We start from the raw sequence: 23,011 nt of genomic DNA, 5'->3' as shown, positions 1-23,011 counted from the left end.
AATCCATCTGATCAACGGTGACGTTTGGAATGCCCGTCTGGGGCGGAAATAAAGCTGCACTGATTCGCATGAGTGGCCCAGAAAGGAAGACACGGAAACTTTGAGCCACAACTCTGCGCCGTTATCTCGTGCAGCAGCGTTTCTGTGCTCCGTACACCTGACAAGAAGGAAAGCGAGCGCGTGATTACAGTGCAGGTAGCTAGGCTTGGGGTTCGAGATGAGATACCCAACCCAACAATGTTTGTCTTGTGTGTGCGTTCGAGGTGAAGTATGGAGTACCGGTAGAAGCTGGTCGGTCGATGACTCGTTGTGCAGGCTCTCCCACCGGCGGCATCCGATGGAACGCCTGTCGGGGACGGGTAGACGATACTCTAATGTTTGAAAGGATAGAAACGCGGTACATCGTACGGACTACGGAAGCCCACGGCGACGACGATGTTGAGTTGACTACCTTGGATCTTGAAGTCTCCAAGGAGGGATCCTGAGGTATCCTATCCTATCCGGACGTGACTAAGGCACGAACTCAGTACGTACTGCGTTTAATACTGAGTAATTACTGCCGTGACTTGGTTGGATGACATTAAACCGCAAGGGGAAAAGGACGACGAAACCAGAGCTGGTCAAGATTCAAGAAGAAACAATAGCGGAGCCGGACCAGGAGATGGGTAGCAGCCGGTACGGCAGATGCGGAATGATGTAAGTCGCGGCCCTCTTCTTTTGGGTGTACCGGTACATGGACCGTGGTTCCTGACCAAGTTCCTTCGCCTAGCGCACCCTGAGGCTTGCGCACCCATCGGCATGTTTCTGCGAGTTGCAGGGGAGACACGAACGGTGCCAGGCACTTGGAGTGCATTCCATGGAGATGGGCTGCCGCTGCTGTTGCTCAATTTACTCTAGTACTCTAGGTGGTCACGGTAGTGTACCTAGAGCTACTCTCATATGGTTCACCATGACCCAACTCACCTGAACGTCCTGAACAGAGTGGGCTGCTTTAGACCTCGTCGTCGAGACATGTCTCTACCTTATCCGTACAGATACTTCAAAGTATAGTAGTGTAAGTGTAGTGCCCACCGGCACTACGATGCTACTTCCGAGGCGAGATCCGGCTTGCTGCCGATGGCGACAGCCCTCCGGCGCTTTAGAGTTCGGTAGGCAGCGTATCGTTCGGAATCTGGGGCAAGCCGCAACGCGGGAAAGGGGAGGCTGGAGCTATGAAGAGAAGGGGGCGGAGAATGAATGCCTCCAACGTTGTGTATCTTGTATCTGGAACTTGTACCAGACTCTCAGCAGAGTCTAATTGCAAGGAGCTCAGCTGTGTGTCGTACACTACTTGCCTAGGTTCTCCGTAGACCTCCCATTCCACCCCTCTAAGCAAGAAAAAAAAAGAAGAAAAAAAAAAGACTTGATTGACCTCGCTCTCGATTGGATGTCATGCGTTCTTGGACCCTGACCTTCCGACGGCTTGGGCAGACAGGCGACATACTCCGCCCCTGGGCCGAGCTTTAGGAGGGGAGGGGACGACTCAGGTGTCGACGTGTGTTTGTGTTCTTTTTTTTTATTATCTTTTGTTTACGCAAGATGGATATGAGGAGCTGCTAGCCGTGGGTAAGGAAGTCTATTTGATGACGGAATTTCCTTGCGAGGGGACCACCAGGCAAACATGCAAGCATCACGGCGTAGGGCAAGCTGGGACGAAGGTGGTAATTGGAATTGGGGCGGGAGGTAAGGGAATAGACGACATTCATCGCTTCATTGTACCAAGCACGAATCGAATCAGCCTGGGTGATGATGAGATAGTCGAGACTTCAAGACTGAGCCCGAGCCTGAGCCTGAACCTGGCTATGTTGAGTGTTGACAGTCAGTTGAAGTGCCGCGCCGTTCCTTCACCGTCGACGCCAAAACTGGCTTTCCATCTTTTCATTTTGTTTTTTCCCTCCTGGTTCACTCCCTTTCGTTCTCTGTCAGTGTCTGGTCCCCCTCTCCCCCCCGCTCATCACATCACTCTCATCTCTTTCCCCCCCGCCCGCTTGTGTTGCAACTTGCTTCCCGGTCTCGACTCCTCTCATGTCTCCTCAAAAGGTATTCACATCCACTCTGAGTTTCTCCGAGTATCTGAGCCTTAGACAAAGAAGCTGCGAGTTTATCGTTTAATGTCTCAAGCGTCACTCATATTGTCTCGAAACGGCATCCCATGCTCACTCAACTGGCTGCCAGACCGTTACCCTAAGGACGCTACGAGTCTATGAGTCTGACTATCTGAGACGATTCTGAGTTGTCCAACATCACGTTTGGTAACCGTCCGTTGCACGACGGCCCAAGCCAGCCCAGTCATGCACTGCGTGATGTGACGCGATGCACAGCACAGCACAATAAAGCAAGCAAGCAAACCACATCGCACTTGCACTTGAACCATCTGGATATTGGATATTGAGCACCCATGGCGCATCCACATTCCTCCTTCTCCCCTGTTCCCTGACACATCACGCCTGCACAACCACAACCATCCTCATCCTGGGGCTTTCCTGGTCCGCGCTTGCTAAAGGTATCCTCAACGGAACCACTTCCTCTCCGTCGTCTTGTCTGCCTTCCCTCTCCACCGCTGGAGTAGGTTTTCCTGGGCCCTGGGCGGCTGGGCTGGCATGCCTACCGCTTATCCCTGCCCTCACAGCCCATGCCATCCCAGCTGCACCTTGGACACGTTTTTGGCTCCTCATTTTCTCTCGCGGAAGACGGAATCTAGCCCTGGCTTGCTGTAACGCTGTAACGTCACCGTCACCGTCTTTTCGAGAAGACGACAAGGACTCGTCAAAGTCGATCTCGTCTCATCCATTCCTCCCGCAGCCAGCGGACGGACACAATTCCCAGACGCCATGGATATTTCTTCTCTCCGGTCCACTGCGGCGATCTTGATCCGGAAGGCCACTCTGGCTCACGCTCATCGAATTCCGACCTGTCACATTCACATTCTAGGCCGGCTCTACGATTCGAGCACTATGGAAACATACGTGTACTCTGTACGGTGTATGTCTGTCTATGCAATACACACTCTGTCAAGGAGACCATGACCGCTCTGTTTCTCATGCACCGACAACTCCTCCATGACAGCACAGCAGTGCAGTTGGCGCTTGAACGGGTACAAACACGCTCCTGCCTCTGCTTCGCTCTCACTAATCATTCAACTCGTCGTCCTCTGCTGCCCGACATACCCACAACGTCTTATTCCCGCCATGTCTCATTGAAACATTGTGCGCAGACTGCAAGAAGGTGATCGATGTTCCGGCCCCAAGGTTAGTATGGATACAGAGTTCCACGGTCACTGGACTTTTGTCTGGACTCTGGACCTTCTCAAAGCAGGGACCTGAGTCGCACATCTCGTGTATCTGCCCCTCTGAGGTGAATCCCGCAAGCTCAAAAGACCCTCCCCAACTGACGACTGCATGCTAGCCCTACAGATACAGGCAAATCCATTCCACTGTCGTCCAAGGCGGTCAGTTGACGTGCAAAGTTTAACCCTCATAACATGCAAGCTAGCAGACCGATGGTCAGTTTAGATCCACACTAGAACGCATGCTGCATCCGCGTCGTGGAAACATATTGCGCGCATCACATCGAGAGTTCGGGGTGGGTTGGACGGATGGACTTCCTGGCAGGTTGACCGTGGCCATGGATGCGATGCTCACCACCATCTTCTGATCCCGCCCGCTGCATCTCAGGATCCTCGTCCAGGCCATGCCGTGCCATGCCTCCCGGCCTCCTGGAACACCATTCACGCGCGGCCACGGTCGCTGCTTCTGGACCGATGCCGGACAAAGAGCCTCGTTGGGACATGGCAGCGAACACACGCCGCAGGAGCGGGTCACCAGTAGAGATGGCCACATCTTGCGTGCATCTCAGCCCACCATGGACGGGATGCTTCCATTGGTAACGTATCACCGACGACCTCGTCATGGCCAAACAAATCTACAACAAGCCCGAAGGGTGGGCGCCCTGGATCCAACCTTCAACCAGCTAGCTGGCTTGTTCAGTTGTTCAATGTTGGAGAATGGACGAGACATGCCTAGTTCCAAATAGGCCACAATCATCGCTTCAGAGTCTGGTCTTGTCTCTCTTTCTCAGCATTCCATTGTGCATTCATTGTCAAACCTGCCTCTATCGTTTCGTTTGCTTCTTCGCTACAAAAGGTTTCCCCACACCACTATCGATTTCGATGTAATATTCCCTGCAAGCAACCCTACGAACTGAAATACCTAACCAACCATCCTGGACGGCAAGGTTCCCCCCTCGCATGCTCCCAAGATGGCCCCAGTGAGCCGACACCGACTATGACCGACCACCGGGCACAGGCTTCTGCTCCTGCTCCTGCTCCAGCTGCCCGTCACACGGTCACTTGCGGCGGCATGGGGAACGAAGGGACTAGGTAAGAAGATCATGGATGGGGAATTGAGATTCTGTGGGACGACCCTCCATCTCACCCTCCATTTGTTCTCTCTCCACACTCAATGGTCTCCCACCCACGCCTTTTCACGGTGTCTCATTTCTTCTTCGTATTATCGTTTAATTTTCTCTCTCTGGGGAGGAGCTCGTTCTTCACATCGGCTTTTCTTCTTTGGTTTCTTTGGTGCGGCCCACTACCAGGCCATCTCTTGGAAGGTGGGACAGCCAGGCCAACCATGCCTCCAATGTCGAGTTCATAGATGGTTCGATGGCATCGAGAAGCTCCAACAAAGTTCCGAAGCTGGACGGTGACTGTTATTGGTTGTCGTCCAGCGTTGGTAGGCGCAACTTCGCAAGTCATGATATCACACTGGCGGCTGCCAACCCTACCAACGCGACAGGTGATATCAGATCCTTGGCCCCCAAGCGACGCACAGCACCACCCGCGGGACGTGTCGTTGTACGTACATGCACCATGGCCACCTGCATGAGCTGTATGCAAGGCCCCAGAAGGAAGGAAGTGCCATCTGCGGCCCAATATGCGGCCCCTGACACCTCTGTCTATCACCTACGGTAAGGTGTTCAGGGTCAAGCCGAGTACAGAGGTACTTTGGCCTCGTTCCAGACGAGACGACACGAGACGAGACGACACGAGACGACACTCACACTACGGATATGCTACGAATACCTGACCTACGAATACCTCACAGGTTTAGACACACCAAGATAGACCAGCAGACCCAACGTAGCTGACGAGCAGGAGTCCCGCCAGCCCGCGAGAATAGTACCATGGTGCTTGGTGCGAATCATCGCGAGCCGGTTGCGTCCCGCCGCCAGTAAACTCACTAACCCGCCTCACCAAATGAGTCGTTCCAAACGAGTGGATAGCCGCAATTATACCACTGACTTAGCCTTTCCGGGATATTTCGCGCTTCCGCGAAAAAGAACGAAGCTCTACGCATGGAGTACTGGTACGCAATCCGGCATGTTCATTCGGCTCTGCCCTGTCTAATCCTAGCTTCTGGAATCTGGCACGCGATGCACCCCTACCAGTCTACCTGTACCTAGTCGTGGAACACGGGTGTGTGTGCGCGCGCGCAAGATCACCTCGTCAGACAAAACCACGTTCACGAGGGACCTGACCCTGGGCTTATGCAGACTGAGTGTACGGAGTACAGATACTTGGTTCGAGTTGCAGAAGTTGCAGAACACGTCCGATGAACGGGGGTTATTGCGACAACGAGACCAGCGCAAGCCTGTTTCCGGTCTTACCGCGAGCTACGCGCGCCTATCTTACCGCGAAGCTCCCCGAGCTTTCCGTGATGAGAGTGATGACACCGCATCTCCAGAGCCAACCATGAGATGCGTAATGCGTCACACCAAACATACGTCGGTGATTTGGTGACAGCGGCTTTTGTGACCGCAGTGGAATCATGTATGAGAGGCAGTGCAGGACGGATACAGCGCAAGCGCACATCAAGGCTAAAGAGAAACCCTGCCCCGTCTCGCCGCAAGATTGGCTTCACACACCGTTGCGAGGCTCAAATTTGATCAACTTCCGAAATGTCACGTCTCGCGACCGCGGACAAGGATATCCCTTCAACGAGCTCTCAGCCCACAGAGTGCCAAAGCCAAGGGAAGCAACGTCGGGACTGGAATAGCGTGCCTCCTTGATTCGAGACGAACGGGCAACGCTCATCTCGTCGGACCTTGTTCGCGACATTCACAGGGAGTATGGACTCGAGCGGATGTAACGTCAGACTGGGAACATGGCCATGCTATTTGGAGGCATTCCCCTGGTTTTCAAGCTTTCATTTACAATCGTCGCTTCCGAAGCCGATGCGAAACAAGCACCGTACTGGGTAGGTTGCGGCATAATTGTAGACTCTGGGCGAAAAAGAGGGGATAGAGTCTATTGTTGTGCCCTTGATATGATGGCATCAGACAGCACGCCTTTACGGATACTACTAATGTACATCACCGATCAAAAACTCCGTTATTCGGAGTGGAGGGGCTGATGGCGATGTGCTCGACAGTAATAAGGAAGTCGATTCAATTGGTACCAACACAGCTGCCCCCCCCCCCCCCCCCCCTTAGTAAAGCTCAAAGTTTATCAGGACCCGTCTCTGCCAACCAACCTCTTTGGAGTAGCGAAGACAGAAAAGTTTGGCGGTCTTTGACGGCGCTACGTTTCGTTCCGTGTTAGTCGCTACAAAGTTTCGACCATTTCGGGGTCCTGGGCTAAAAGAGCCCAAGAGAGAGAGGGGGGGGGGGGGTCCGGCGAATGTGGGAGACGCAATAATATCCATCACGCGCCCAAATTTAACATTGCGTCGTGGGAAGTTGCGAGATGAACCCCCACCGAAGGGCCGAAGGGCCGAAGCTCACGGTTGATAGTGATGAGACAAGTGAGATATCTGCAACGACGACGGGAATGGGAGCATCGTTAATTGCGATGATCAACCTGTCGTCAACGCCTGAACACAGGCCAGAGCGCGCGTAAGGTGGTTAATTGCTCTGGTTGCTGTGCAGATATTACACTGGCATGCTGTTGGTAGCCGAAAGCTGCATTCCGCCGCCAGAAGCATACCGTATACGACGACGGTAAGATTTCGTTGGACATCGACAGGTCACATCTAATAGCACGCAGCGCGCGCTCGAAAGAGGAGGATTGAAGGCCTGTTCCCTGCCCGTCTTCACTGTCCGGCCCGTCCCTAGCAATTTGGTTTTCCAAACTAGTCAGCAACACCGCACATCCAATAAAGCTGAACTGGCGCGGTATCGTTAGTGCTGTGACGACTACTCCTCCTCTTTTTTCCCCCTTGAATCCTGGCAGACGCACGACGAAAGAAGGAAGAAGAACTTTGAAAGCTGATACTTTCTTGGGGTGCGCTGACGATCGGTGCTGCCATCGTGTGGATGTGTTGACCCGGCGGCCCAAAGACGATCGATGCCGTCTCAAATCTCGCCAACTGGCAAATGAGTTGAGGGGACAGTGACACACACACACATATCCAATCCTCTTTCTCTTCAGTCATTATTTCACCCACCCCCTTCCAAACAAGGGGGCCAAAAAAGAGAGACTGCTACCCTGACGAAGAAAGTTAGGTATGTGATGGGAAAACGGACGGGCCACGCAAGGCAGGGCGGGTAGGCACGGCGAGAAGTAAGGTAAGGTAGGGGGAGGGGGAAGCGGAAAGCGGATAATACGTGATGTGAGAATGGCATGCGTCTTGCAGCTGCAACTAATAAACGGTTGCTTCACACGGGCCGCGGTTCATGCGCCCAGCCTCTCTCTCAGTCTCGACGACTTCCATTACTCCCTCCGTACTCGGTAACCCTCTGCCCGGCTGGCTGGCTGGCTGGCTGGCTTTGCTGGACAGACCAGCCTCGGAGACGGGAAGTCGTCGATAGGTATGTGCAGACGCGCGTGATGATCAACGAACGGCCTTTTTGGCCAGCGGGTGACCCGTGTGCCTCTCGTGCAGCTGCTGCTCGTTATGCAGCCAGCCGTTTGGGGTGAGAAAAGAGGCAAAGGTGCTTGGGGTGTGAAAGCCTGTTGGGGTCACTGAGTGATTCCTGAGGCTGGCTGGGATGGAGTGATACGCGCCTAATAAGAGCTTCACCATTTCCATGAACATTGGCAAACTCCAACGCCAACGCCAACGCCAACGCCAACGCCAACGTCACTTGTCACTGGTGAAGCTTGCGACAGGGCGACGGAGCTACTAACCGATACGACTCTGGAGGTATCCGGAACGAGGAACACCCCCTCCCTTCCCGCACGTTGTTCATCACTCCCGTCCTCATAAAACCAGGGCGCCATTCACTCCCAGTCTCCGACCCCAAGGTCAGGCGATTGTATGGCTACCTAGGTAGGTATCCTGAGAACGAGAACAAGACGTGCAGTTATTGGATACAGATACATGGCATCGACGTTTCTTTTTTTTTTTTTTTTTTCGTTGCTCCCGCCTGGCCCGCATCGGCACCCGAACGACCAGCTGCACGATTCATGGGAGCGCGAAATCCCAAGAACCGTGAACGAGCCTCGTTGCAACCCCCCTCCGTTCGGGAAATTTGCAAGAAAGAGACGCTGCTAACTCCCCGGGTTGTGGGCGATCATTGATGTCTGATCACCCCCCTAAAGTCCCCTTGATGATGGAACATTTCGATCGGGGGGGGGGGCCGCACTGCATAGCATACTTACATGTACGGAAACCCGTAGCCCATGGATGATGGGAAAACAGCTGGCTGGACTGGCCCATGAACTCTGCTCACTCACCTCAAGGCTCAAGTTCCCTTCCTCGGCTCTGCCCTCCTGGGTGCGGTACCACAATACCTGAAGAATATCCATCCATTCCCCTCCCAGTCTTCGTATTCAAATACTTCTGGAGCTGGCGGCCCAACTTTTTTTTCTCCTCGCGTTGGTAATCTTCCATTGATCCTTCAATCTTCGATGAGCGAGCGCGTTCGCTTGACAGATACAAGCCTGCTTTGACCCCCTCTGGGGGGGGGGGAGGTTCGCAACGGAGCCAAGGTGAGGTTAGAGTCTCGAAGCCAAGCCAAGCCCGAGGAGGGTTAAAAAGAAGAAGGAGAAACATTACGAGCAGGTCGGTTTCGGCACGTGAAATGAATAGCTTGTTTGCAAAACATTTTGGGACCAACGTTCGGATGAAGAAAAAAAAAAAAGGGCGAGAGACAAGTGACGAAACACCGTTGGGGGAACGGCCAGACAGGCGGCCCTCGGCTCACTCACTCACTCACTCACGGGCACACAGCTCACTCACTTGCACAAAGGTCTCACTCACTCACTCACTCACTCAACTTTCGGCCGCAGCGGGCCACCAGGGCCACGGGCGCGCGGACGATCTGGCTCATCTCACTCACCACAAGTTTGTTTCCGCGGCACCGCCGTCCCGGAACATGCATCCAATGCTTCCCCGGGCCCCCGGAACTGGGTTGTCGGGGGCTTGTTAAGCAAACATTTGTTTAATCAACAGCAACCCTTTAGCCTTGCCAATCCAAACTGGTCACAACTCTGTTGGTGCAGGGGGTTTCTCTTTTGCTAATGAATGCCTGACATGCAGCCATGGCGACTGGTGGTTTACCATCAACTACAGACGTGCGAAGTCACCAAGTCACAAAGACATGGTACAAAGTTTCGCAACCAACGAGATCTTCCGTGGGCGGCAACGATCATCCACCCGGACGCGAACAAACTACGGATAACAGGGTTGACAAGCGTCGCTCCTTGGCTTTTTGTTTGTTTTCTGCCCACTTTGCCATGATGAGTTGCATCAGGAGATTTTCTGCTGAGATCTGCCGGTCAAATTTTCTTTGTAGTTTAATTGAAACATTTCTTAATTAACCCTTGTCGTTCTTGCGTCTTATTTGTTTTGGCTTCTTTTCTCTCTACTCGGCAAATTTCCTGAGCTAATAGGCTTCCATTTTACTTCAACGCGGGAGATTTCGTCTCCATTATCAGTTGCTGGATTTGGAGGCCTCGCTTTGGGAAAAATTGGTCGACCTGTGTGATTTTCCTTTCCTTCAACTCAAGTGTGTGCGTGTGTTACGTGTGTGTAACCTGTTCAATCTTGTGTTCGTTCTACAAGACACAAAGTTGCGGGATTGAGGCTAAGCGGCCCGTCTTCCGCGTATTTACTCGACGATTCGGGAAATACGAATGCGGTGGCTCCGTGGTTCTTCTCGGGGCGAGCAAGATGCTTCATCCTGGGAGAAAAGGCCAGATAATAAATTCCAAGCGGAATGTCGGGATATCATCAGCAAAGTTGCCATGATAAAAAGCTGGCTCTCGCAGCGTCGGGAACGAACGACTCCGCTGACGCTACCGTGACGTCTGCATCTCTTACCTCTCAAAAAGGCGCTTTCTTCTCATCCGGGCGGAGCGTCTGCGGAGTGACGAGCCGAACCGAGAAAAGAAAAAAACGTGGTGCTATCGGGTTTCCTTCGGGTAATTGTTGAGCGAAACGACTCATTTTCGCAGACAGCATTCCCGGGTTTACTGTCTGTACAAGGATATAGCTAAAAATAAAATATAAAATAAAAACCTCCTCATCGCGAAACCCCTCACTCTCGAGTCTCCAGTACTATTAAGTATAGGACAGAGTGACAATCCGAACCAAAACCAAGTGTCTCCCTGAATCGAGCTTTCCAGGCGATATTGTACAACCGTTCACTCTGTACGCCTCTGTACAACGAAACAAAAATGGCGTCTCTTCAGACTTGGACGGTCGACAAGCCGTATCTCAACATCCACTGCGGCCTAGGCGAGGGACCATACCACGAAAAGGCGACAAACCTCCTGCGCTTCGTCGACATCAAGAAGAAGAGGGTCCACTTTGTCAACGTCGAGCAAGGGCCCGAGACCCTGCGGACGGTGCAGCTCGACGTGCCCGTCGGCGTGACGGCCGACATCGAAGGGGTCAACCCGGCCGACAAGATCCTGGTCGGCCTCAAGTACGGCATCGCCGTGCTCGACGTCCGCTCGGGCACGTACGAGTACGTCGCCAAGCTGCACGACCGGGACAATGAGAGGCTGCGGTCCAACGACGGCGCCGTCGACCCGAATGGTCGGTTTTGGCTTGGTACCATGACGGATTTCGGACTGGGTGACTTCAAGGTTGAAGGTATGTGCCAGTCGTTCATGATCCTTGTCATTCAACTCACGACACCGCATCTTTCACTCACGAGCCCCGTCGTCATGAGAACAAAACCTCTCACCGCATCACCTTACATTACACAACCAACATGCATCAGAAAACCTTGTAGAAAACATGAGCTCATTCATCGGGGTCACCGACCCCCTCTCAGGCGCACTGCACCGCTTCGACGGAAAGTCGGGCAACGAGCAAGTCCTACAGGACATCCTGATCCCTAACTCGGTGGGATGGTCCCCGGACAACAAGACAATGTACTTTACGCACTCCACCGACCGTAAAGTCTACGCATGGGACTACTCCCCCGCCGACGGCGCCGCCGCGCTCTCCAACAAGCGCGTCTTCTACACCCACGACGGCAAGGGCGAGCCCGACGGCTTCCGCGTCGACACGGAGGGCAACCTGTGGCACGCCGTCTACGGCGAGGGTCGCGTGCTCAAGATCTCGCCCCGGGGAGAGCTCCTCGGCGAGGTGCGCGTGCCGACGCTGGCGACGAGCTGCGTGCAGTTCGTCGGGACCGAGCTCTTCATCACGACGGCGCAGCTGAACGAGAGCGAGGGGACCGAAGAGCAGAGGGAGCTTGGGGGCGCGTTGTTCCGCGTCGATGTTGGCGCCAGGGGTCTGGAGCCGTTTGAGTTTAAGCTCTGATGGGGGGATTTTCCCGGGGAGGGGGACGGGGGGGGGGGGGGGGGGGGGGGGGGGGGAGGGATGGATCCGGGCTTTGGATTTGAGGGTTCAACATGGGTTTTGGCTAGGTAGCGTGTATCGTGATCGTGATCGTGGTCTTGTTTCATGGGTTCATGGCCACGGTTTCCACTGATGGGGGGTCTGGATGAACATGGGGGCATGTGTCACGTCGCTGCATCAGATACGAAGCGCGTCTCTTCACGATACTCTCACACGATGGAACACGAGCCGTGATACTTTGGGGAGGCTGGATGAATGGATGGCCGGGGTTTCGGAGTCCGTACTCCAAAGGAAACTAGTCAGGCAGGACGGTGATGGTAGGATGCGTTGATGACGGCAATGAAGCATACGACACCGCTCTTTCTCTTTCTCGGCCTCCCTCTCATTTTCGTCGTGCTTACCGCATCTTGTTGTCGATTGCTAAAGAACCGTACTACCATGCTTTCGTGACATCTCAATGGCCAGGTTCCTCACGGACGTGGACGACGATAGCTTCATTGGGACTGGAAGTAGAATGCGTTGTCGATGACACCGGGTCCGAGGCCTAACCACCCTGTCCAACCAGCGCTTCTTGCGCTTCACGATAATATTTTTTTTGGCGGTTTGCCTAGGAACGAGCCCTTTGACTCATGTCTGTTGCCAATTGAGTTGGTGATATGCACTCCGTATTGTATATAGAACTGCAGCATGCAGCAGGTTCGCCTCACTTTTACACCGTTCAGGTCCATCCATATACGGAGGGTGGGAAGAGCAGGGGAGATGCAACGGGCTATTTTCTTTTTTGCTTTTGGGCACCAATGCCTCTCGCAAAATCTCAGCTCCTTGCTGCGTTTATGCCTTACTAGTCGTACTCCGTTGCATTCCATCGCGGGTCGTATGACAGCGGCGTGGGAAGAGGTGCAGCTAGTGACGTCCGACATCGCTAGTGTATATGCATAAAGGCAAAGGCCATGTATGTAGCCCGCGGAGGGGGACCAAGGCCCAGTCGAACCCAACGAACCTGACGGTCCTGTTTACGCCCACCACACCCACACCTGTCGTCCGTCGTCGCCTATCTGCTGCATCTGCAACATCGACGTGGCAGGCCGGTCGCGGGTCATGTACACATACATACAAAACTCGTGCGGACCAGGTACCGCCGTTTGGCCGGGTGAGTCTGCCTCTCTTCCTCTCTCTCGCTTTCTCGCAGTCCCGGTTTTCTGAGATCGGAGAATTAAAGTGGCTCCCCATGGAACGAACGACCGGGGGCCTGCCGCATCGTGCAGTAGATCGGAGCCCGAGCCGCCATGTCATCCCATTCCCATGCTAGGCGGCCAGGGGAAGGGAAAAATCGAATTGCGGGATTGTGTCTCTTGGGTTTAACCTGGGCCTAGTCTAGCCCATCCAGCCGACCCCCAGGACCCCTGGTCTCCCGGCGATGAGCCCCGGATCCATGGTTTGCCGCCGCCGCCGCCGCCGCCGCAGTCGCCGTCCCGTGCCACCGCTGGTTTTCCCAGGCCGCTACTTGAGTGCATACATGCGTACCGGGAACAGATCCTTGGGAAAGCCGTGCTGTAGCTCCGTCTTGACGAGGCGCAGACCCGCTTGCTCAAAGAGGGCGCGGAACTTGTCATCCACCCTGTTTTGCGTTTTGCCATGCGTCAGTGTCCTGTGTATGTAGGTATATGTAAATGTATGTGCAGGTGTCTTGCATGCGCCGCAGGCCATCCAGTTACGTGGGCCATTGAGAGTTATTATTGACCGGTGCGGCGGCAAAAGTTTCAAACAACATGACGGTTGGTGCCAGAGGTTGGCGACAAAGAACCAGGGTAGGGTAGGGAATCGGGGAGGAAGATGATAGGCTTGAAAGTAAACTCACCTCGTCACACTGCTGTCAATATCGTCAAATAGATCGACACCGCTAGTGCTCAAGTTTTCCTTGACGACGATGAGGCCGTCATTGGGGGCGACAACAGCCTTACAACGACGCATGTAGGCTACAAGCTGGTCATCGGTGAGGTGGCCGAGACACCATTGGTTCCAGACGAGGTCGTAGGCGGTGCCATCAAGTGGCTTCCACTCTTCAAGGCCAATGTTGAAGACAGAGCCGACACCAGACTTCTCCTGGAGAGCGGCGGTGAACTTCGCTACGGGTTCGACGATGTCAACTTGTTCAGCTACATCGAGGAGGAACCCCTCTGTGATACGGCCGATGCTGGGGGTTGGGGGTTAGCAAGGGTCTGCATGACACGGAGACTTGAACCGGGGAGACAGGGATGTTGCAGCAAGTATCCGTACACCACGGTGAGAGGTTCCGACATGAGATGCAAAAAGCAAGACAAGGGTTGAAGAAACGGGTCAGGAGAGGCAAATCATTAGCTCGGCCCGCTCGTGCAGTGTTGCGGTTGCGGTTGCGGTGGGTAAGGGTAGGTAAAGGGTAGAAGTGAGACAGAGAATGGAGGAAACTGAGCATGAGTAACTGCAGAAGGAGGCAAAGGGGGAAAAAAAGGTTGGGAGGCGGTGAGTTGGAGATAGCGGTGAGAAACGCCGGGGGGCGTGTACGAATATGAAGTTTGCGAGGTCGAGTCTGAAAATCAAACGCAAGGCATGTCCGATGTACGGGTACACCGGACGGAAGAGAAGAAAGTCGCAAAGAAAAACTCACCCGGCCCCGCCTTCCAGAGCGCGGCTCACCGTCCGCAGACCGCTCTTCGAGCCAATGCCCAGTTTGGCGAGAAAGTTGCGCGAGCCCTGCAGGTCGACCTTGCTGATGTACGGGAAACCACCCAGCATACCGTTCACGTCGGCGTCGATGCCCTGCCAGTAGGAACGGCCATCGGCGGCGCTGATCTTGGCGTCTGGCGGCGGTGTGGCTGTCTGTCCTGCTGTTGCTATTCCTGCTGGTGCTGAAGCTGCGGCAGCTTCTTCGTCACCGGGCATTGTGACGCAACGCGGGCAGCGACACGCAACCTCACTTGCTCGTCTTTCAACAGGTGTGTGTGGTTGATGAAGTATGTGGCTCGTTGGCGGACAGCGTGGTAGTGAAGAAAGGATCGGAGGTTGCTCGGCTGTGTCACATTGTTGAAGAATATGTGCGCTGCATCACAGCAGCAGCGGTTGACGTGGATGCGAAGATGGAGATGACTCGGGTTTGTGCATTTTCACTGGATTAGCAGAAGTGACGTGTGTTTAGGTGCATACAGAAAGCTGGTATCCTACTAAAGGACAAGTATCATTTAAGCATGGTGAAGAAAGCTCCTACCATGTGAGATAAGATAAGAAGATGCCGATAAGGCTTCTGAGACCAAGGAAGCCTGGGAAGATAAGAACCTAGAAAGTCGTCATCCATCACGCGAAAAGAAGCTTTCAGTCTAAGGTTAACCTCCCAACTCTATCATGACGGACTGCACCGGGCCCTTCGTTGCCCACTGCGCGCAATTAAGTTGCCATGAGAATGCTTGCTGAACTATCTGCACTAAGGGAGTTTCTTTTGCCTTTTGGTCTTTATATCCATCTGAACCTCCAACCAACCTAAGTTAATCTCAGCTCCTGCAGCTGTCAGCCTCTCCCGGAACCCTACGGAGCACCGGCGGAGGAAGCGGAACATAATCCCACTTCAACATCACGACACGCCTATATGACGACCTCGTCTGATGGCCCGTTGATTGCCAAGTCAGCCAGTGCTGTCTGGAAGACTTCTTTTCCTTTCATGTCCAGTCTGCATTGTGGCACCGCCTGCGCCCGAACACACACCTTTATGTGAACGACACTTTGCAGGATCGTTCGGCCGTTATGCGCATCAACTTCCAGGCAGCAGGACGTTGGAGGATTCAAAGGGACGATTTCTTGACTACATATTCCGGACGGCCTTGGTCTTCTCAACTTCTGCAACCAGTCAAGTGACTGTGCTTTTCCATTCGGAAACATTTGCGACGAAGCGGGAAATGTTTTGCCTGCTAGCCGGCCACCAACAGTAAAAGTCGCCGTACTCAGCCACACCAGTCCATGCCGGCCTCGTTCCCAATTGCCTCATGGACGATGTCAAACAGACTGGCCTTATCAACAGACGAGGCGGTATTTTCTGAAATGGGTTTCGAGTGGAAATAGTTCGTCGTCCCGGTGGGAGCGATTGGGTCACCTCTTGGGATCCGGCTGCGACATTGCTCACCTCGTCTCCCAGAGTCCCCACGACTCCGGCAAAACTTGTCTCTGAAGCGAGCGGCTCATGTCTAAAATTTCCAAAATAGGATCCCGAGGGGCCGCAGTGTGGCCTGTGTCTCGAGTTGCAAACGATTATTTCCAAATACCTACCAACTGATCTGCGATGGATCCAGGAATCCGGGGATGCCAAGAGTTGTAACCAGCATGCAACCGATATCAGGCGCGAGAAAGATTATGGAACAGAGGATCTGCAGATTCCCTGGAGGACATCGTTTCCTCAGCCTACAGGGCCTCACCCTGAACGCCTCGGCCAAGGCCGGTGCCTTTCTCGACCTCACGACATCGACATCATGTGATACTCCAAGAAAAACACAGCCCAGTTGAGGTTTTGCGTGGTGCGGTCCAGGCTTTTTTGCGGCAAGGGGCCTTTCTGGGCTGAGCGCAAAGCCCAGCCGTAACCAGGCACGCCAGGTTTCTCCTACACACTACGATGCTTCTGATACTAGCCCGGGGCCCGAACGTCCAAGATTGGGTCCCCTTTTCTTCCCCGCGGGGGCGGAACCTGCGGATCGCGTGAGGCAGCGAGCCCACACGACGTTCGATTGCCTGTCTAGATCACTGGTTCGGTATTTCGGCAGCCTTGTGGCTGCATCTGCTACTTGAAGCTGTACGGCTCTTCGGCTTCTAAGCGCCGTGTCAAAAAGCTTGACTGACAACGGTCACCGACGACGGCATATTGCACCCGCGCCGCGTAAGTCTATTCCCTCGCATCGCGGGTTCCCTTGAATCTTTCTCGGTGGACACGATATCCGGAGCTGAATCAGAGTTCAAGGACAAGGGGCTGTCAAAATTACAGTTGTATGCTTCTTTCTTATTCCGTCACCATGCCCTAGTCATTTGTCAATTGCGCATATCAGCAGTTCTCTAGAACGTCAAGAAATGTGCGTAATCCTCCTGGGAAAGCGTTTAATCCGCCAGCCTATCGAATCTCATCGTTTTCGGATTGAGTCGTGGGCAACCATGCAACGAATGGTCACGAGAAGATGTCGAGCAGGGCGGGACGAAGCGAGGCGGTTTGAGGCGGTTTGACCTTGCTCGCCTCCTAAGGTATGTTCTTCAGCACCGGCCCAACCACATCACCCTTTGAACCACCCAAAGAGGATCAGGGGGATTGAACAAAGTTTGCTGCCCTCAAACGTGAAAACGCGACGAGAGGATGGGAAGGGGGGCACGAGCCAGGCAGATCACCCGTGGTCGTGGTTAATCGTGTGGATTTCTCTCCGGATCCCCCAATGCTTATTCCTGAGACTGACCAGGGGCGACCTTTGAGTTCCGAATGAAGCATGAATAACCTTACAAAGTCTGTGGGTGGCCCTGGTTCGCGCTGCATGATACGAAAAGGGTGTGGGACTGAAGACTTCGGACGAGGGAACAGAGTTTCGGTTGCCTCGAGCACCTTACCCTTTTGAAGGTCTGGATGTAAAGGACTTGGGACGACGATGGACCGAGTCCCGAAACGACTCTCTGCGGTTGGCCTGACTCAACGGTTGTTACTATTCTCATTGCGATGCAGATGAGAATATCGACAATCGTCTCTTGATCCATGAGCGGTGGCTCAGCACCTAGCACATTGACATCTGTACTGCTAGAGTGGTTTCAGGCACCCTCGGTCACATTGTCTCGACATGTTCCGCCTCACGCCACTCGCAGTCGTATTGGGGGCACCTGATTTGGGACGAAAGATGAGTGCGTACATAAAGATCTGGCTGGTTCCTCGTCGTTCACCTCATTTTTGATTTGGTTCGACGGCAGGCCTCACAGTATCAAATTTAATACAGACATTCCCTTGGAAACGGTTACTTCGGTCCAAACATTCATACAGAATCATCTAATATTTCATCAACTTCGGTTCACTTCAGTCCATCAAAATGAAGTTCCTCACATTCGGATTCCTTCTCGCCTCGACGATCGTTAGCGTCAGCAGTGCTCCCGCAGATATCGATAGCAGGGCTGTCAGGTAGGCCTAGGGGCCCATCTCTCACAGCAACTTTTCACTAACGCCGGCAGTTATCAAAACAACTATGACCAACACTTGGAGGACCGCGAGGAGCGCAAGGAGGCTCGCGACATCTCCGTCCCCTCGTTCGCCGGTGTCGAGACCACCAGCGGTGTGATCGCTGACATCGAGGTCGAGGAGAACGCCGTTCCCCTGAGAGCCCGCCAGCTTCTCAAGAAGAAGAAGGGCAAGAAGGGCAAGAAGGGCAAGAAGGCGAAGAAGGCTAAGAAGGCCAAGAAGGCGAAGAAGGCCGCAAAGAAGGCAAAGGCTGCTGCCCCCGCAAAGGCCAAGGGCAAGGCCGCCGCGCCCGCCGCCGGTGCCGCGAAGAAGAAGGCTGCCGCGCCCGCTACTCCTGCCGCCGGCAAGGGTAAGGGAGCTGCTGCTCCTGCTGCTCCCGCCGGTGGTGCTGCTGCTAAGGGCAAGGGCAACGCTGCCCCCGCGGCTGCTCCTCCTGCCGCCGCACCTCCCGCCGCCGCGAAGCCCATCCAGCCTGCTCAGCCGGCTGCCGTTGCACCTGCCCCTGTTGCTCCTGCGATTCCCGCAGCCAAGGGCAAGAACAACGGCAACTGAGTTATTTCTCAGCTAGCTGTGGTGGTTGGAGGTTAATGGATAGAGAAAATCAGCACTGGTGCTGGTTGCTTGATTCGGTTCACGAGGTTTACGACAATGCGCAGTTATGGCGATTTCATAGGGCCAAACAGATGTGGTGACAAAAAGGTTTAGCCGCATAAGACGTGGGCAAACCCCTTCTGGGGACCCTCCATCTCAGTGGTGGTCAAGTCCGTGGGCTTCGTCCCTGGCGGTTCAAGAAGCAGCCCTCGAGCTGTCATTGAGACGTCTGGACGAGTTAGGGGTTTGAGACCGGAGTGCGGAAGTACATACATAGCCACAACGAGCAATCCAAGCGTCAGACGTTTATTCCCATCTCGTCTCTCTCATCTTCTTCGCAGTGAGTTACGAGTGGGCAAAGGGCGCCGCCCTCTCAAGTGAATCTCAGCATGTCGATGCGTTTGTGAGACGGACATCTTGGCGCTATGATGTCCGCGGCGTCCTCTTCACCAAGGAATCACTTTCCTTGTTTCATAGGTTGGACCCATGGAAACATGTTTCACTCTGTTCCCTGCCAACCACTACACCAACTTCAACCCACGGACATGCAGGTCACATACGGATACCATGTGCACGCTGTGGCCGTCTCAACTTCTTTCCTCCTTGCCCCCCCTCTCCGTTCGTTACATCTTACTTACCAGTGTCACCATCCAAGGCCAAGTTTACGAGCGATGGGACCCGATCTCTCCGGTGACTTGATCGACAGATTGAATGCAACCCTCTCTCATGAGATTTTCCGAGTGGCTGGACCGAGACCAGCAAAACGACTTGGCCAGCGAGTATTAGTCTAGCTCAGCACGATTCTCTGTCCCACTTTGGTAGCTACCTCGCCTTTGTTGAAAACAGGCTTGAATATCTTGGCCAACACTCCCGACCTCAAGTCCGAGAGCTCCGGCCGCTCCACCCGGTCGCACCGGACACCGACAACCAATATAGATGTCATTCCCACGATTCGGGCTTTGGGTCAAATGAAGCTTTCCCTGTCTGAGTCCACCCCCCGTCCACGAGGTACGTCCACTTTTCCCCCCTTGGTGCGCTCTTCTCTCTTTCGTTTTTCCATCCCCACCGAATTAGCTATTGCGTCCCCGTTTTCCCGCACGCGCATTGAAGAAAATTTCAACGACCTATCCACCATCAAGCCCACAACAACCTACGTATGAAGGACTAAGAGCAGATTCTGCCTCCGAAATTCCCATGAACGGGTTCCGATCCTTCCGACTCATCAAGTCGGTAAATGGCCGGTTGGCCCAATGGCAAGGCGTCTGACTACGATTCCCTAAAAAGAACGTGTAATCAGGAGATTCTGGGTTCGACCCCCAGGCTGGTCAATTCTTTTGCCCCTGACCGCAATCCACGCACTTCAGTACTGTAGTTGGTGATTGTTCTTTTGTTTCCCTTCCATTTTGGCTGAAAATTCCGGGGGTGTCTTCTTACACACTGCGACGCCACCTTAGTCAGATGAGCGGCAAATCAACTCCGGTTGGGTGGCCGTGTAACATGAAACGAGTGCTGAGTCGATTGTAGTCACGAGAACCCAGTCGTCCTTGTTTGCGAACCTACCGTACGTTACGGGATTTCCATTCCAGGCGAATATAAATGAAGATGATCATTGCAATTCATTTCAAGAGTGGAAATCGTACGTCGTCGAACAAAAATTCTCTCCATCACAAATTAGGGATAACCTTAAACTGGGTGACAGAACTCAAGCGTGACGCGAGCAAGAAGTTTGTTGTCGCGATGCTTTTCGCTACTGAAGTCCCTCGTTCCCTGTATAAGCTCAGGCTTTTTTGCTCTGCATTTTGTCACTCTGAGCTTGTTCGGAAAAGAGACGTCATGGTCATGAGTCGGAGTCGTCGGACCACGCGAGAGAGAGACTTTTTGGGTTTGTGCTTTGAGTTATTGTCGTCATCGTTGGACTTGTCTTCGTGAAGGAAGTGAGTGATTCTCTCACCTCGCGCTCAGTGATGCTTTTCAAAGGTCAATATAGTAAGTGGTTTACTTTCACCTACATCGGATAGGGCATCATTCATATCATGCATGCCTCTTGGCGCAGAGCATTGCAATCTCCCATAGATTCCATAAACGTATAGCTCTCGGACCATCTCGGAAGACTTCTTTCAGTCGTCTCTCTCCTCTAACAAGGATCCCTCGACCATTGGCAAAAGCTTAATTCCAGTGGGCGTCGAGGCAAGTTCTCCTCCCCCAAGTCAAGTGTCACACACTTGTAACCCAACTTGGCTCAAGTGTTCGTTTGTTCAATAATCATGGACTACGTTCGAAGCCTTGTAGAACGGATGACCCACCCGTCAAGGACTTAGTCTTTACACTGGCCTAACTATCAATTTTCTTGAAGTAAGTTCATTCTCCTCTTCTGCACGCTGCCTGGATGGGGTTGATTGAGCACGTAATGCATTGGAGACCTGGGCACGTGAGAGAGACACACCCCACAGCCCCCGGAAGAATGAATGACACCGCCCATGCAGTTGAGCAAGTATGGTCTCTGCCCTTGTAGTGAAGAGGGAAGCTGTGCCTTTTCGACATTGGCACATCGATGCCTCGCCCTTTGCAGCGTTTGTCATGTCCGAGAAATGGGAAGACACCAACCAGGTCGGTAAGAGGATATCGGTCAATCTCGTTCATGTCAGCAAACTCCGTGCATCATTCACACTCCGGTAGCCGATGACAATATGAACACGCGATGTGTGTGTAACAAGGCGTGATGCACCGAAACATCACTCCATTCATTGCCACATCTTATTTCTCTCCGGGTTTGCACGAACTGATTAATTGCAAATCTAAATGTCCAAAAACCAAATGAAGCGTTTGTTGATCAATCCATAACCGACTCACTCCATTGCGGTGCATTACCACAAAACGCCAAAAAGAAGTTGCTCCTGGTGAGGATCGAACTCACGACCTCCGCATTTCTCACATTGATGATGTAATTATAAGAACGGCGCCTTCACCACTTGGCTACAGGGGCTTTCTTAACTTCTGACAAAATTTGCTTTATCAACCCCTCCCGCACCCCCGGAGCTCGGTCCGTCACCACGCGACGGTGCGGCGCAGCAACTGCGCATACGTCCACATACGCAAAGCACAATCCGTAAAAGCATCCGATGCAACTCCGATTTTCATCACAAAGAACGCTGTCCTCAAAACTGTCGATATGCTCTGTTCCAACAAGATGATGTGTACTGTTAGTGCAGTACATTGCTGCAGTGCACCGCCTCTATCAGAGAGCTTGATTGGGTGCTGTGCTTCTTGGTGGGGTCTGGATGACGGGTGAGGGGGAGAGCTGCTCTCGGAGGTAAGGTGCGACACCTTTGCGCGTTCCGCCAGCGGTCTCATGGAAGCCCAAGACGTTGAGTACACTTGCGGCTGATAGCGCACTTGGGCGGCTCTGCAAGTGCAGATTTAGGTTGGTTATCTAGCCTTTCTGCAATACTTCCTTCCTTCCTTGCACTCGGTTTCTTTCCCTTGAGCTTGTTGTCCGCATGTACTTCCAGCTATCCGTCCGACTAGGACGAATTTCACTTCGCCGGTTCGGAGTCGACAACATGATCGACCTGATCCAACCGACCCGCTTCCTGGTCCAGCTCCTATCGGTTGTCGACAGGAACGAATGCCCTCGACACCAAGATCAAGGGTCGCAGCATACCAAACGAGGATACGAAATGCTCGCATGGTGACCGTGACAGACCTTAGCAATGTTTCGACATCGCAATGAATCCTCACTGATAGATTCATCGATTGCACGTCTACTTCCAAACTCCAAACTGAAATGAACATGAGAAAACATAAGTATGCAATGAGAAAATGGATGAGGTACTAGACCCATACTTGTGGCGTACAGCCGCTACCGGCACTCCGGCGAGTGGGGCATCCGGAGCCGACCCCCGTCGTCCTGATGACAACCTCCCAAGACTCGCGCGATTCTCCAATGTGTCTCTCTAACTCTATGAGAGCCACTAGTCCTATGCGATTCACAGATTATAAGCCGATAATTCATTCTTCCTACCTTCCGATTAGATATCATACATCATTCAGGTGGACCTTAGAACCTCACGGTCCACGAGCTCTCTGATGTACCCTACTTGCTTGATTACCAAGTTCAAGCCAGCCAAATCTCTTGTACTACTACGAGCCCTTTATAGAGGCTTAGGGCATAAAATCACCGTGGCGGAGTAAACCTGAATCACCATTTTACGTGAATGCCGTCTTCAAGGACGGGGTCTTCATTCTTCAATTTGTGTTAGCTCGTACTGCCACACACCACTCAAGTCCACGTCCACCGAGTTAGATACTGTGATGGTATCGTGAGACGCTTACTGATAATTTGAATTGACCTACAATACCAATGAGTTTACAAATGCTCACCTATTCTCAGTGCAATGTGACGCTGATA

General features: G+C 53.3%; 6 protein-coding genes and 2 non-coding genes across 8 annotated transcripts; 5 read left to right on the top strand and 3 right to left on the bottom strand.

The window, feature by feature from the left end:
- Window positions 1–1,427: 1,427 nt before the first annotated feature.
- BDP81DRAFT_68465 (uncharacterized protein) lies at window positions 1,428–2,354 on the top strand. Its single transcript, XM_060596152.1, has one exon. It carries the CDS (start codon window positions 1,623–1,625, stop codon window positions 2,121–2,123), a length of 501 nt encoding a protein of 166 aa, XP_060442195.1. The 5' UTR covers window positions 1,428–1,622; the 3' UTR covers window positions 2,124–2,354.
- Window positions 2,172–2,581, bottom strand: BDP81DRAFT_68461 (uncharacterized protein). The gene has a single exon (XM_060596151.1). The coding sequence runs from the start codon at window positions 2,450–2,452 to the stop codon at window positions 2,219–2,221; it is 234 nt and encodes a 77-aa protein (XP_060442194.1). The 5' UTR covers window positions 2,453–2,581; the 3' UTR covers window positions 2,172–2,218.
- Window positions 2,582–5,941: 3,360 nt separating this feature from the next.
- Window positions 5,942–6,709, top strand: BDP81DRAFT_434090 (uncharacterized protein). Its single transcript, XM_060590931.1, has 2 exons — window positions 5,942–6,493; window positions 6,552–6,709. Exon 1 carries the CDS (start codon window positions 6,204–6,206, stop codon window positions 6,450–6,452), a length of 249 nt encoding a protein of 82 aa, XP_060442193.1. The 5' UTR covers window positions 5,942–6,203; the 3' UTR covers window positions 6,453–6,493; window positions 6,552–6,709.
- Window positions 6,710–10,508: 3,799 nt separating this feature from the next.
- Window positions 10,509–11,785, top strand: BDP81DRAFT_434085 (uncharacterized protein). The gene is made up of 2 exons (XM_060590930.1): window positions 10,509–11,081; window positions 11,266–11,785. The coding sequence occupies exons 1-2, from the start codon at window positions 10,661–10,663 to the stop codon at window positions 11,757–11,759; spliced, it is 915 nt and encodes a 304-aa protein (XP_060442192.1). The 5' UTR covers window positions 10,509–10,660; the 3' UTR covers window positions 11,760–11,785.
- Window positions 11,786–13,652: 1,867 nt separating this feature from the next.
- Window positions 13,653–14,717, bottom strand: BDP81DRAFT_326182 (alpha-N-methyltransferase NTM1; the record flags this gene model as incomplete). Its single annotated transcript, XM_060585042.1, has 2 exons — window positions 13,653–13,992; window positions 14,443–14,717. The coding sequence occupies 2 exons, from the start codon at window positions 14,715–14,717 to the stop codon at window positions 13,653–13,655; spliced, it is 615 nt and encodes a 204-aa protein (XP_060442191.1).
- A 2,979-nt stretch (window positions 14,718–17,696) lies between these two features.
- Window positions 17,697–18,564, top strand: BDP81DRAFT_494965 (uncharacterized protein; the record flags this gene model as incomplete). Its single annotated transcript, XM_060595395.1, has 2 exons — window positions 17,697–17,955; window positions 18,006–18,564. The coding sequence occupies exons 1-2, from the start codon at window positions 17,867–17,869 to the stop codon at window positions 18,562–18,564; spliced, it is 648 nt and encodes a 215-aa protein (XP_060442190.1). The 5' UTR covers window positions 17,697–17,866.
- A 1,275-nt stretch (window positions 18,565–19,839) lies between these two features.
- Window positions 19,840–19,931, top strand: BDP81DRAFT_t253. The gene has a single exon. It is a non-coding gene; the product is annotated as a tRNA-Arg (tRNA).
- A 1,561-nt stretch (window positions 19,932–21,492) lies between these two features.
- BDP81DRAFT_t249 lies at window positions 21,493–21,586 on the bottom strand. The gene has a single exon. It is a non-coding gene; the product is annotated as a tRNA-Ile (tRNA).
- Window positions 21,587–23,011: the final 1,425 nt, after the last annotated feature.

Source organism: Colletotrichum phormii (genome assembly GCF_030913505.1).
Source record: "Colletotrichum phormii strain CBS 102054 chromosome Unknown BDP81scaffold_17, whole genome shotgun sequence".
NCBI lineage: Eukaryota > Fungi > Ascomycota > Sordariomycetes > Glomerellales > Glomerellaceae > Colletotrichum > Colletotrichum phormii.
The sequence above is the reverse complement of the archived record's forward strand: the minus strand, read 5'-3'. Positions and strand labels throughout refer to the sequence as shown.

Excerpts from the sequence above, each read along its gene's own strand:
- BDP81DRAFT_68465 (XM_060596152.1), top strand. The coding sequence starts at position 1,623 with ATGACGGAATTTCCTTGCGAGGGGACCACCAGGCAAACATGCAAGCAT.
- BDP81DRAFT_68461 (XM_060596151.1), bottom strand. The coding sequence starts at position 2,452 with ATGTGGATGCGCCATGGGTGCTCAATATCCAATATCCAGATGGTTCAA.
- BDP81DRAFT_434090 (XM_060590931.1), top strand. The coding sequence starts at position 6,204 with ATGGCCATGCTATTTGGAGGCATTCCCCTGGTTTTCAAGCTTTCATTT.
- BDP81DRAFT_434085 (XM_060590930.1), top strand. The coding sequence starts at position 10,661 with ATGGCGTCTCTTCAGACTTGGACGGTCGACAAGCCGTATCTCAACATC. Across the intron at positions 11,082-11,265 it reads GGGTGACTTCAAGGTTGAAG|GCGCACTGCACCGCTTCGAC; the intron begins GTATGTGCCAGT and ends ACCCCCTCTCAG.